We start from the raw sequence: 14,080 nt of genomic DNA, 5'->3' as shown, positions 1-14,080 counted from the left end.
AACACCGAGCCCTGTGGGACTCCACTTGTTACTTCTGTCCATCCGGACATCTTGTTCTTTATTACTGTCCTCATTTGTCTGTCTCTCAAGAAGTCACACATCCACTCCAGGACGTTTCATTTCAGTCCTCCTCTGTGTTCCAATTTCCACATTAGTCGCTTGTGGGGTACCTTGTCAAAGGCTTTCTCCAGATCTAGATATACTCAATCCACCCAGCTGTCTCTCTCCTGTAACACATCAATCACTCTTGAGTAAAAGCTCAACAAGTTGGAAACACATGACCTTCCACTTCTGAATCCAAACTGGCTCTCAGCCAATATGTTCATCTCCTCCAGATATTTTATCCATCTGTCTTTCAGGATTCTCTCGCACAATTTTGCAACTAGCTGGTCAGGGACACTGGTCTATAATTCAGGGGTTCTTCCTTGTTTCCTCCCTTATAAATTGGTACCACATTGGCCCTCTTCCATTCCTGAGGCGCTTTCCCTTCTTCCAGAGAACACACAATTAAATTGAGAATCTTATCTGGCAGTTGTTCTCTGCATTCCTTTAGTACCCAGGTAGATTTTCCATCTGGTCCTGGGGCTTTCCTTACACCTTGAGTTTCCAGTAATTTATACATTTCCTGCACTTCCACTTTTATGTCTTTTATCACTACATTTCTAGTCACACCCTCCCCCTCCACAAAGTTCCTTTCTTTACAACCGATTGGAAACATTTGTTCATTATTTCAGCTTGCATTGCCGCATCTTTATAGACCTCTCCTTCTACTTTCAGTTGGGTGATTCCTTCCTTTTGTTTCAATTTGCCATTAACAAATCTATAAAACAATTTGGGTTCTTCCTTACATTTGTCAATTACACCTTTTTCAAAGTTTCTTTCTTCCTCTCTGCGAATTCTTGTATATTCGTTTCTAGTTCTTTTATATTCTTCCTTTGATTTATTATCACCTCTCTTTCTCTGTTTGTTCCATGCCATGTCCCTCTCTTTTTTTTTGCTATCATGCACCTTCTGTTAAACCAATCCTTTTTTCTGTTTTCTTTCCCACTTAGTCTTGGAACATGTTCCTCCACTCCCGAATTATAGAGATCTAGAAAGATATCCCACTTCCTCTGCGTCTCTGTTGCTTCTCTGAATTTTTTCCAATCCACATTTTCGAAAAATGTTCTCAATCCTGTAAAGTCTGCTATCCCACAGTTGTATCTTCCCACATAACGACTTATTGAAATGACCAAGAATTTTTACTATGACTGGGAATCAATAGAGAATCAGTGAAGTCTGCTGAAGCAAACCTTAATACATCTCCCAAAATAAAGAGCATCATCATCGTCCTCTAATCCTGTGTTGCCCCAAAAGCAATGTAGAAGCCAAGGACTAGGCAAGTTGGTCCTGACATTTAAGATGTGAGTGACCAGCCTCACTCATCCCTGAGTGGCATTATGTCTGCAATAAACCCCAACTACCCCTTGGATATAAACCTGCACAGGCTCAATCCAATTGGAACACCTTAATTGCCCATTAATCTATCAGGCGCCATAATCTGGTTATATGGTTACCACCCAGTGAAGTAAATTGCTTCCTGGTGTACAGGAAACCCTTTGGTTTGTCTCGCAGTGTAGAGTCACTCATAGACAGAAGGAAGAGGAAAGAATGAAGGAAAGAAAGAACAGATGACGAAGGATGGAAAGAAGGAAGAAAGAGAGGAAAGTGCAGTTGACCTAGAGCAGCACTACATCAAGTGAGTGGATGGTGAGCACCCCCACCTACCACCTATAACTTAAAAAAAGATGCTACCTGTGAATTATCCCAGAAATTTACAAGAAAATGCAAGAAATGATAATTAAAAGGCAAGATTTAACATTGAACAGAAAACTGAAAATTTGTTTGAAGTATATACTGGGCAAGTTGTAAGTACAGTACTCACACCACAAACAAACTGAACTTTGATGAAACTACTCCCATATTTCAGTGAAAGGGCAGGAATTGTTTGTGAGCCTGGGATTCAAAATGCAGTGGTTTCTTCAGAAACCCTGGGAGAGATTTCTTGAACTTTTTATGGTATCTATGAAATTGTTCACATCCCCTGTTCTTTAGCCTTCTTGATCTAAGATGTGGTCTCCCTTATCCCCTCCGAATGCTGGCACTGGCTGAAAAAGGTCTTTTTACTCTTCCTCCTACTGGGTGTCCCAAGAAAACAAAGGTGAACAGAAATGACATCAAATTAAAATTTTCAAATACGTACATGAGCAGGAAGTAAAGTAGATTCAGGTGTGCTTTCTTCACGAGCTCTTGCTTCCATTTTAGTGATGATTAGCTTTGTGTATAATGTACCTAGCCCACAAAGTTCCTGCAGCAGCTGCTTCCCCACAAAATTCTCATAGTCTGGCCAAGACAATTTCTCCCACAGGCTGACAATCTGGGAGAATGAAATTAAATAAAATACCATTTTTTTAGCCAAAAACTTTGATTTCTTCCAATAGACACTTTAACCCATAAAACTATGGCACTAAGATTTTCCACCTGACTGTGTGTGTGTGTGTGTGTATTTATGTACTTGTGATATACAGGAAATGAGCTACGCTCGTGGGCTCCCATCTCTTTTTCTCGTTAAGTCAAATTTTGTTTTGAACTCGCTTAAGTTTTTAGACTGAACGATCTCTTTGTCCAGGCTGTTCCTTAGGTCTATGCATCTATATGGAATGCTATATTTCTTGATATCCTTCAAACAACTTGGCTGTCTCAGTTTCAATCCATGTCCTCTTGTTACTCTCCCATCCCATACAAACAGATTATTTTTGTCAATTTTATCTAGTCCTATCATGGCCCTGAACACTGCAATCATGTTGCCCCTCTCTCTCTTATCTTCTAGGGAAGGCAGGTCCAGCTTTTCCAGCCTCTCTCCATAAGACAGATCTGCCAGGCTGGGGACCATCTTGGTTGCCATTCTCTGTATTCTCTCGATCTTATTTATATCTTTCTGCTTGTGTGGAGACCACACTATTGCCGTATATTCCAACCTGAGGCAGATCATGGCCACTATCAATTTTTTCATCATTTCCTCATCCATGTAATGGAATGCCACTCGCACGATAGTCAAGAGATTGTAGGTCTCTCAAACCATCTTATTAATGTGTTTTTCTGGTGACTAACTCCCAAATCTCTCTCCTCTCTCACTTTTTTTATTGGTTCATTACCCATCATATAATTCAGTAATGGCCTCTTGATACTTTTACCCATTTCCAATATCTTACATTTTTTTGCATTAAATTTCATTTCCCACATCCGGCTCCAATCCTGGATCCTATTCAGGTCATCCTGCGGCATTTTATAGTCTGACTCGACTTCTACTTTCCTCAAGATCTCTGCATCATCAGCAAACAGACTTGCGTAACTGTTCATTCCAACTACCATATCATTTACATAAATCAGGAACATTACTGGCGCTAATACCGAGCCCTGTGGGACTCCACTTGTTACTTCCCTCCATCCGGACATCTTGTCCTTTACTACTGTCCTCATTTGTCTGTCTCTCAATGTCTCTTATCCACTCCAGGACGTTTCTCTTCAGTCCTCCTACGTGTTCCAATTTCCACATTAGTTGCTTGTGGGGTACCTTGTCAAAGGCTTTCTCTAAATCTAGATACACACAAACCACCCAGCTGTCTCTCTCCAGTAGCACGTCAATCGCTCTAGAGTAAAAGCTCAACAAGTTGGAAACACATGACCTTCCACTTCTGAATCCAAACTGGCTCTCAGCCAGTATGTTCATCTCCTCCAGATATTTTATCCACCTGACTTTCAGAATTCTCTCGCACAATATTGCAAATACGCTGGTCAGGGACACTGGTCTATAATTCAGGGGTTCTTCCTTGTTTCCTCCCTTATAAATTGGTACCACATTGGCCCTCTTCCATTCCTGAGGCGCTTTCCCTTCTTTCAGAGAACACACAATTAAATCATGAATCTTATCCACCAGTTGTTCTCTGCATTCCTTCAGTACCCAAGTAGAGATTCCATCCGGTCCTGGGGCTTTCCTTACATCTTGAGTTTCCAGTAATTTATACACTTCCTGCACTTCCACTTTTATGTCTTTTATCACTACATTTCTAGTCACACCCTTCCCCTCCACAAAGTCTCTTTCTTTAGTTAAAACCAATTGGAAACATTTGTTCATTATTTCAGCTTGCATTGCTGCATCTTTGTAGACCTCTCCTTCTACTTTCAGTTGGGTGATTCCTTCCTTTGTTTCAATTTGCCATTCACAAATCTATAAAACAATTTGGGTTCTTCCTTACATTTGTCAATTATACCTTGTTCAAAGTTCATTTCTTCCTCTCTGCGAATTCTTGTATATTTGTTTCTAGTTCTTTTATATTCTTTTGATTTATTATTACCCCTCTTTCTCCATTTGTTCCATGCCATGACCCTCTCTTTTCTTGCTATCAAGCACCTTCTGTTAAACCAATCCTTCTTCCTGTTTTCTTTCCCACTTACTCTTGGAACATGTTTCTCCACACCCGAATTATAGAGGTCTAGAAAGTTATCTCATTTCCACTACATCTCTCTTGTTTCTCTGTATTTTCTCCAATCCGCATTTTTTAAAAATTTCCTCAATCCTGTAAAGTTTGCTTTCCCATAGCTGTATCTTCCCTGCCTATAAAACTCATCTCTTGGCATCATGTTCCCTTTTATCATCTGGAACTCAATGACCACATGATCACTTTTTCCTATAGGACACTGATATTTTAAATTTTCAACTACATCAGGTTTTTTAGTTAGTAGTAAATCTAATCCTGCTGGTGTGTCATCTCCTCTGAATCTAGTCGCTTCTTTGACCCACTGGGTCATAACATTATTCACTGCAATATTTAACAATATAGTGTCTCAGGATTCTTCATTGCTTCCTGAATCCCATTCCTCCCAGTTCACCTCTTTACAGTTAAAGTCCCCCATCATGATTATGTTACTGCTTTTCTCAGTCACTTTCTTGAGATAGCTACCCATGTCTGATAACATCTCCTGATATTCATTGTCCTTCCATGCCCTTGTCTTAGGGGGAATGTATACCACTGCGATGTCTCTCTTGCCCTTCTCTCCGGTTTCTAGTTTCATATTTATCGCTTCGACCTTACCCTCTCCCAGTTCCACATTTTCCACACTGATGTTTTCACAGCTATCATCACTCCTCCTCCCATTTTTTCTTTTCTATCTCTTCTCCACAGTTTGTATTTGCCATCTCCCATATGGATTTCAATATCCTCTCTTAACTTGGTCTCTATAAAGCACATAATATCCGGTTCATGTTCCCTCAAGTAATCGTTGATTTCTAATCTTGCTGATATTAAACCATCAACATTAGTATATGCCACTATCCAACTTTTTCCTCTGGGTTTTATTCCCTCTTCTCTCCCTCTCTCTGTCAGTACCACTTCCTCAATTTCTGATCCATAACTCTCCAATAGAACACTGTCTTCTCTTCCTCCGTTCTCTGTTCATTTTTTGCCTTTGCTTCCTTTAATAGCTCCTTTATTTTAGCTCTCTCTTCCTCATTTGCATCTCTCCTTATCAAAACATTCTTGAGCTCTTCCTTTTCTGATAATTTCCAAGTTCTGCTGATGTTTTCATTTACCACTGCCTGAGACTTAAACTTTACTTTAAGTGGCCTTGCTCCTCCTTCCTCGCACTTTCCTAGCCTAAACACTTCTTCAATCTCTTCTGGAGCTTCATTGTTACCCTCCATAATTACTGATACTATCTCTTTTGACTTATTCGGTTCTTCTCTTTCCCTTTCTGATCTTATTGTCATTTGTTTCTCTTTTAGTCCTGAAATTATCACATATTTTTTCTTGTCTGCTACATCCCTGACTAAAGATTCTCTACTTCTTAGTACCCAAACCACTTCCTTTTCTACCTTTTCCCTGCTTTGTTGTCCTATGATCTCCTTCAAATTTATATTTCCTTCCACATGGATTTTCTTCCACCCCTTGTGCTGCTCCTTGATTTCCTTAATATGTTCATCATGCATCCTTAACTTTGATTCATGCTCTTCTAGTTTAGTTTTCATCCTGTCCCATTCCTCTTCCAACCTCCTGTTTTCCCTCTTGAGCTGTTTTATTTTATTTGAGGCAAGATTCATTACTCAGTTTTAATTCCATAACTTGCCTGCCTTGTTCAGCACTGCATGTACAGATGTTATCCAACTTGTTCTGAAGTATCTTAATCTCTTTATCCTGTTTAAAGGTCCGATCCTGTAACTCTCTAATTATTGACCATACCTTCTTAAATTCCTGGATATTCTTCTCTGCCATTTTCTCCACTCTTCCAACTCTTGTTTGATCCAGTTTTACACTTCCTTCACCCTTATCCACATCGGTAAAACCTTCAAACTCGTCGCTATCAGGTGTAAAGAAAGAGCTGCCTCTTTCCGCCATGATGCAACCTATGAAAACTTACACTTTCACTGTATTTTGTACCCTTCTTGGACCAAAATCTGTGCTTTTCTCACCACTATCATACAGGACCACCATCCATGAATTCATTTACATAATCACAATAGGCTGGGTTCCTTTTTGCCGCTGATTCGGTGATTAATTCCCCACGATCCACTAAGAGCTCCGTCTCTGTCAGCGATCTGTGTGTTCTTACCTAATTACCTAATTATTCTTACCTTTTTGTATCCTTACAGGAATGAGTCAAGCTCGTACTGTCCCATGTCTTAAACCATATTTATCGTACATATCCTTAAATTTGTGAATTGTTTCGGCACACACTATTTCATTCGGTAGTGCATTCCATTGATCAATTGCTCTGTTTGGGAAACTGAATTTCCTTATGTCTTTATCACCTCTCTTCTTATGCAGTTTTTTGCAGTGTCCTCTTGCTGATGCTTCCCCATATGTTAAGTAATCATTTATGTCTATTTTCTCCTTCCCTGATATGCACTTATATAGCATTATCATGTCACCTCTTTTCCTTCTCTCCTGTAGTGTTGGTAGATTCAGTTTATTTAGTCTTTCTTCGTAACTTAGGTCCCCTTAAGCTTGGTATCCATCTTGTAGCGGCCCTTTGAACTTTTTCAATCTTGTCTACGTGCTTTTTGAGATGAGGACTCCAGACTATTGATGCATATTCCAGGGTTGGTCTAATGAATGATGTTATTATCCTTCTTAGCATGTCTTCATTTATGTATGTGAATGCTATTCTCATATTTGCAAGCAGTGTATACATGTTCCGTACCTTCTCGCTGATGTGGTCAGCCGGAGATAGTCTGTTATTGATGATCACACCCAGGTCTTTCTCTCTTTCTGATGTGTATAGGGTTTTATTTCCTAACTTATAATCCCAATCAGGTCTTTTTCCACTTTTACCAAACTTGATTACATGACACTTCTCCACATTGAATTCCATTTGCCATGTACTACTCCATTCATGAAGTTTATTTAGTTCTTCTTGTAGCTCTTTACAAGAGTCTGTGTTAGTAATTCTCCTTTGTATTTTTGTATCATCTGCAAACATATTCAGATAGCTCTCATTTCCAGTGTTACTGTTTATATCATTTATATACACTAAAAACATGATTGGTGCCAGCACTGAACCCTGTGGTACTCCACTAGTCACTTCTTTCCATGATGAGTAGTTTCCTCTTAGTACTGTTCTCATTTCTCTTTTTATGAGAAAGTCTTGCATCCAACAAAACAGTTTGCCTCGAATTCCTCCTTGATGGTACAGTTTCCATAAAAGTCTTTGGTGTGGTACTGTGTCAAAAGCTTTCTTGAAATCTAAATAGATACTGTCCACCCATCCTTCCCTTTCCTGTATTGTGTTTGTTACTCTGTCATAGTAGCTCAACAGATTTGTAACACATGATTTTCCTTTTCTGAAACCAAACTGTCTTTCTGTTATCATACTGTGTTCTTCTAAATGATTTACCCAAGCTTTTCTTATAAGCTTTTCTAATACCTTGCTTACAACACTGGTCAGTGATACTGGTCGGTAGTTGAGTGGATTTTGTCTATTTCCTTTCTTGAATAAGGGGACAATATTTGCTTTTTTCCAAATATCAGGTAGTTTACCTTGACTCAAGGATTTCTTGAAAATTAAAAATAATGGTTTACTTAACTCCTTTGCACATTCTCGTAGTACCCAACATGAAATTTCATCAGGACCACTTGCTTTTCCTCTGTCTAATCTACTTAACTCCTCCTGTATTACTTTTTCTGCTATTTGTATATCTGGTAGTATGTGTGGACATGCATGTTCCACATAGTCCCTCTCAAAATTTTTTTCTTCTGTAAAAACTAATTGGAAATTCTTATTTAGTGCTTCACAAATATCTTTCTCTTGTGTATAAGTGATTCCCTTGTCCGTAATTGTTTGTATTATATCTTTTACTTTGGTTTTGCTTCTGATATAGCTGTAAAACAGCTTTGGTTGATCACTACTTTTATTTATTATATCCTCCTCAAATTGGGCTTCCCTCCTTATTCTTGTATAATCGTTTCTTGTCTGTTTGTAATTATTATACGCCCTTTCACTATTATGTCCTCTGTATCTATTCCACAACAAATCTCTTCTTTCTTTTGATTTTTTACATTCTGTATTGAACCATTTCTGTATTTTCTTATCTGCTTCTTTGTGCTGTGGGATGTACTTCTGGACTCCTATTTCATAAAATTCACAGAACTTTTTATATACAGCATTTAAATCTTGTCCTCTAAGCTCATTTTCCCAATCAACTTCTAAGAAATACTTCTTTAGGTCTTGATAATTTCCCTTTTTATAGTTTAGGCTCTTTTTGTAACTGTCATTGCTGTTTACTATGTCATATGCTATCCTGAAGTTATAATTTAGTACTGCATGATCGCTTTTGCCGAGTGGAGGGTGATATATTAAACTGTGTGTGTGTGTGTGTGTGTGTGTGTGTGTGTGTGTGTGTGTGTGTGTGTGTGTGTGTGTCAAAGGCGACTTTTATTCCTTATTATGAAAGAGAGCATGTGGAGGTACAGGCATGTCGAATATAGTCAATAAATCTCATAGTTTAGTCTTCATGTAGTTAAGTTCTAGGGTTTTAGTGTCACACTGAAAAAATACAAAACTTTTACTTCCATCACAGAGTTTTTATCATGAAGAGATGAGAGTACACATTTCAAAATTCGGGTACGCAGATTTTTAGCTCAATAACTACAATAGCTTAGAGAAGGTGAGTGTTTCAAGATTCATGTTTCAAGAACTGCATAAAAAAAATACAACACGAATATGGAAGGAGTGATAATTAGGAATGGTACTGAAAACAGTTCCAGATGCCACCACATAATCTATTTCAGTTCATTAGTCACCCACTTGCACCAAAGCAAAACATGGAAAATCATATTGTTTTTAAAAGCCAGATTCAAGTGATGTATGTCGCAGTTGCTCACTGGGCATCTGGTAATGTTAAGTCATAGCTTTTGGGTTAAAGGTAACACATAACAATACTGTACAATATAACCTAATCACTATAAGCCCAATATCTCCCTTGAGTTAACAAGAATACGATGAATCATTTAAACCTATGACTGATTGATGAAGGGACATGTGAAAAAATTTGCCAAAGTCACCAGTGACTGAAACCACATACAGTGGCTTCAATGCATATCTCTACCCCTAGCATATACCAGTATTGTGAACTAGGACCTAACCTTTATATGCCCTATATCTCTCCTAAGTTAAAGAAAACACTATGAACTATTTAAATCTATGACTGACTGATGAAGAGACACCTTGAAATTTTTGCCAGTAACCAATAAGTGAAATCACTTGGAGCAGCTTCAAGTGCATATTCAATCCCTTCAGTCATAGAGGTCTCTCATGGTGATTACTGAATTATTTGGGGTAGAAAAGAAGAAAAAATAAAAAGAGCATAATCCTTTGGACTTTTGATATTTGAGTTACTTAACTAGCCAATAATGGTAAATTTAAACACAGTCAATACTGAACTAAAAAACAATTATGAGCTTGATACTTTCTATGGCAAAATTTGATTTGATGCCAGAGGCTGAGGAACTAATGCCAGATGAATCAGGTTCAAAGTTATCCTTGTTGACCTCCTTGGCCAGCAGGTCTTTAGTGCGTGTTAAAAGTCGGTTCTGCCATCTGGTAACACCACCCAGGAACCACTGGTGGTAGCCTCTTATGGCTGATTCCAACTGCACCTCTACAGGCAGGTTCTCTCCAATCCTGGGGAAAAATAAATTGGTGTAACATAAACAGGAAAAAATTACAGTACAAAGTGGTACCATAGCTATGGGTTGCTGCTTAGGAATGCTTTTCTTTTTCCATTCTATGCTCTCTCCTTCTGAAGGCAACCAATGAAATGACTTTGAGTCTCTTATGGCACTAAACAGGCACTAGTACTGGAAAACAAGAAGAGTCATCCTAGATGCAGAGGGATGAAGGATGTATGTACTGGTTGTCTTGTGTCCAATTAGAAGGCCTCAAGAGGCATGATAGCCTTCTTCCAGACTTGCAAATGTTTCACCCACTCCATGAATAGACTGCCAGATGTTGGGCTGCCATGCCTCACTCAGGCTGTGCGCCTGACAGGAGCTCAAGTTTCTCCAAAACCTTTAGTGGTGTGTCATGCATGGACCACTGCTTTTTAATTTATGTTTACCCTTGGCCCCTGTTCTGGCATGAAACTGTCTAGCCTTTTTTGATAAGAATAAGTGTAGATGCTTGGAGTCTGGGGAGGGGGGAGGCAGTAGCCTCCCCCCCCCCCATGAATAGGAACATGTACCTTTTGTATGGTTAAAAACAAATTTTCATGACAAAAGCTGACTTTCCAGTGTATATCCTTTTGTTGGTGTGCTGATACACATATCTTTACAATGAATTTTGGTTACAGTTACCTGTATTTGAATCTTGCATTCTCCTTAATGTGTGAGGTTAAATCACTTTCACTGTTTTTGGTTTGCTCTAATACATACTCCTCATTACTCATCAGTTTTCATGTGAATACAAACCTGAACATGAAAATTAAACACAAAAATTCTATCTATCTATCTATACCCTGACATCTTAATCTCGTAAGGCTGGTCAAATGGTCAAAAACAAGTTGCCTTCATGTTGCCCAGTCCTTTGTCATCTGGCTTCCCTCCCTCCAACTCACACACCCTTCTCTCATATATCTATCTCTCTACTCCATTCCTCCATCTCATCCCCTGGTCTCTCCCTCTATTTCTAGCCCACCACTTCACTGACATGCACTCTTCTAGTCAGTCTCTCATTCTCCATCCCATAAACATAGCCAAACTATCTCAGAGTACTGTAAACCCCCTCTATATCAAACTAATTGGGGGACAGCCTGATTCGCTGAACCCAAAAGTTCAGTACGGTAAATCCCAGAATCATTCCTTCCCTTAGGTTGGTTTTCAGGCACATGATGGACAACAAATGACAATAATATCATATACAATACAGTGATCCTTAAGGTTGCCACACACTTGATTACAGTGGTTTTCATCATCATTGCAAGATGGAAATTTGCACTACCATCGTTACTGTACATTTTTCAGCAAATAAACGTCAGTATTGGGTACCTGAGCTGCTTTTTGCCGACAATGATGATGCAGCATCTGTCGTTGCTGATGGCTTTTGGGGGTTCAAAGATGAGGTCCTACTCATGGAGTTAATCCCAGGCAGTGGGCCACTCTCTCTCCACCCCTTAGCCTCAGAACCCCTTACCTCAGGCCCATCTCAGGTCTTTCTATGGTAAGTCTTTCTTCCTTATTATGCCCTTTTTATAACTTTCTATTAACATAACCATGCCAATGGGTGTATCTGATACTTACCATAACATTACGTAAGTAATTCGTGGGTATAAACTGTTGTAAAAAGAAAAATTTGGATGCATGAGTGGGGTACCTAGTACTGTACCAATTAGGATAAATCCCACAGGCTCTATGCTTTCTTACTGTGCTATTTTGCTATCATGCACTGAGCTCAGTACTGTACCAATTATGCAAAATTACCGAGAGATCCTTGCACTAGTACCATATATGAAAACTATACCCATTTACACTACCTTGGCCCAGATTTTTGCCTATTTGGAGCTTTTGGTTCTACTCATATCCATTTACACATCTTGCTCTCATTCTTAACAAACTGTAGCTATTTGCCTGTTTTCAGTTCAACTGATTTTCATCTATGCATCTCACTCTCACTTTTAATAAATAACAAAATATCTTCAGTTCTTGAAGCTACTTCTGTGGAAAATAATAAAATGTTTATGCAAACATGCATGTAGATGCACAGTGCCAGGTTGTCTCATTTGGGTTACGTACTGTAACTTACATAGCTCGCTGCCTACTTTTGGTTCTGCTTACCTAAATCTAAGCATTTTTTTTTTTTTTTTTTTTTTTTTTAACACCATGTCCCCTTTTTTCAATAAGGGCTAAGGCATTGTCCCTGGGTAGAGGACTTTGGTATTGGAGCGTGTTGCACTTTATGATGGATGCCCTTCCTGATGTCTACCAATGACCCTTGGGTGGACTCGAACCTCAGACCATCCGGTCAGAGTGCCCTAACCCACTAAGCCATGGCTTTAAATTTAAAAAATATATATATATATATTCTTAGTGCTTGTAGGTTTTTCTATGGAAAATAATAAAATAAACAACATTCACATAGGTGGTGGTGCTAGGCTAATGGTGCCAGGCTGAATTCTTTTGTGTTCCATAAGTTAAGTAGCTTATTGCCTGCTTTTGATCCTACTTATATTCAAATACGCATCTCTATCTACTGCCAGACTCCCTAATCCCGTAAGGGGTGGTCACAAACTAATCGTCCCCATGTAGTCCTGACCCCTGCCAATCAATGCCCTCCCCCCAGCTTACACCTCCTTCTCTCATATACTTCTCCACTCCATCCCCGTCATCTCATCCTTGGTCCCCCCCCCCTCTCCACCTTGCTCACCTACATTCCTTCTTAGTCTCTCACTCTTCATATGACCAAACCATCTAATGTATTTCTATCACATCCACATTCACACCACAATGCTCCTTCACTTTCTCATTTGTCAGTCTGTCTCTCCATGCAACTCCACATGCTCCTCTCAAATAACTCATTTCCACTGCTCTCACTCTTGACTTGTGTCCTTCCAACAAGGTCTAAGCTTTGCCTCCATCCGTTAGAGTGGGTATCAGAATAGGTCTACTTTAATCCTGTTACTTTTTTACTTCCATGCTCATGTCCCTATTTCTTATCACTGCTTTCAATGAACCAGCAACGATTCTTCCTGTTGTACCCTTTCAAGAACTTCAAACTACAAACTTCCATCTTTACTCATCACACTACCCAAGTACTTAAATGCACTCAGATTTTCCATGCCCTCACCATCCAGCCTCACTGTATATTTAGTGACTTAATCTCTCTCGAAGAACACAACTTTACCCTTCCCTATATTCACTATTAGATTATGTTTCTTCAATACTCTCCCAAACTCATTCACTGACCCTTGCAGCTCCCCTTTTACTTCACTTAGCAATACAGTATCATCCGCAAACAAGAGAACAGGAAGTTTCCAAATGCTGCCCTCTCTCATTAGGGCTACTCCAACATCCACTGCCCTAGCTGGTACCTCTTGCATAAGTCCATCCACATACAAATTGAACAGCCATGGAGACAGGACACATCCCTGTTTCAATTCGGTATCTAGAGCGCAAAATTCATCCAATCCACCATCAACATGCGCTGCAGCCCTTGTGCCCTCATACATACTCTTCATGGTCTTCAACAGATTCCCATTTACTCCACATATTTTAAATATTTTCCACATTCCTTGTCTATGCACTCTGTCATATGCCTTCTCCAAATCCTTGAGGGCTGCATACTACTTCTTTCCCTTCTCTAGAAACTTTTCCACTAAACACATCAGGATGAATATCAGACCTACAGAACCTCTTCCCCTTCCTGAAACCTCTCTGCTTTTCTCCAACTAATTCCTGTTACTTCCCTAACTCTGTCAGTAAGTATCCTACCATATACTTTTCCCATTACACCAAGAAGACAAATGCCCCTATGATTACCATACACTTCCTTTTCC

General features: G+C 39.3%; 1 protein-coding gene across 1 annotated transcript in view; it reads right to left on the bottom strand.

Annotated features, from left to right (window-relative positions):
• The window catches only part of LOC145412139 (protein unc-13 homolog 4B-like), a 789,854-nt gene that overhangs the window by 188,066 nt on the left and 587,708 nt on the right, over positions 1–14,080 (bottom strand). The window contains exons 14-15 of the mRNA XM_080282072.1: positions 10,083–10,215; positions 2,243–2,416 (exon numbers count right to left, since the gene is read on the bottom strand). Coding sequence (XP_080138198.1) covers positions 2,243–2,416; positions 10,083–10,215 — 307 coding nt within the window. The remainder of the gene's footprint in view (positions 1–2,242; positions 2,417–10,082; positions 10,216–14,080) is intronic.

Source organism: Coenobita brevimanus, chromosome 92 (assembly GCF_032717465.1).
Source record: "Coenobita brevimanus isolate Jiangsu-jjx chromosome 92, ASM3271746v2, whole genome shotgun sequence".
Taxonomy (NCBI): Eukaryota; Metazoa; Arthropoda; class Malacostraca; order Decapoda; family Coenobitidae; genus Coenobita; species Coenobita brevimanus.
The sequence above is the reverse complement of the archived record's forward strand: the minus strand, read 5'-3'. Positions and strand labels throughout refer to the sequence as shown.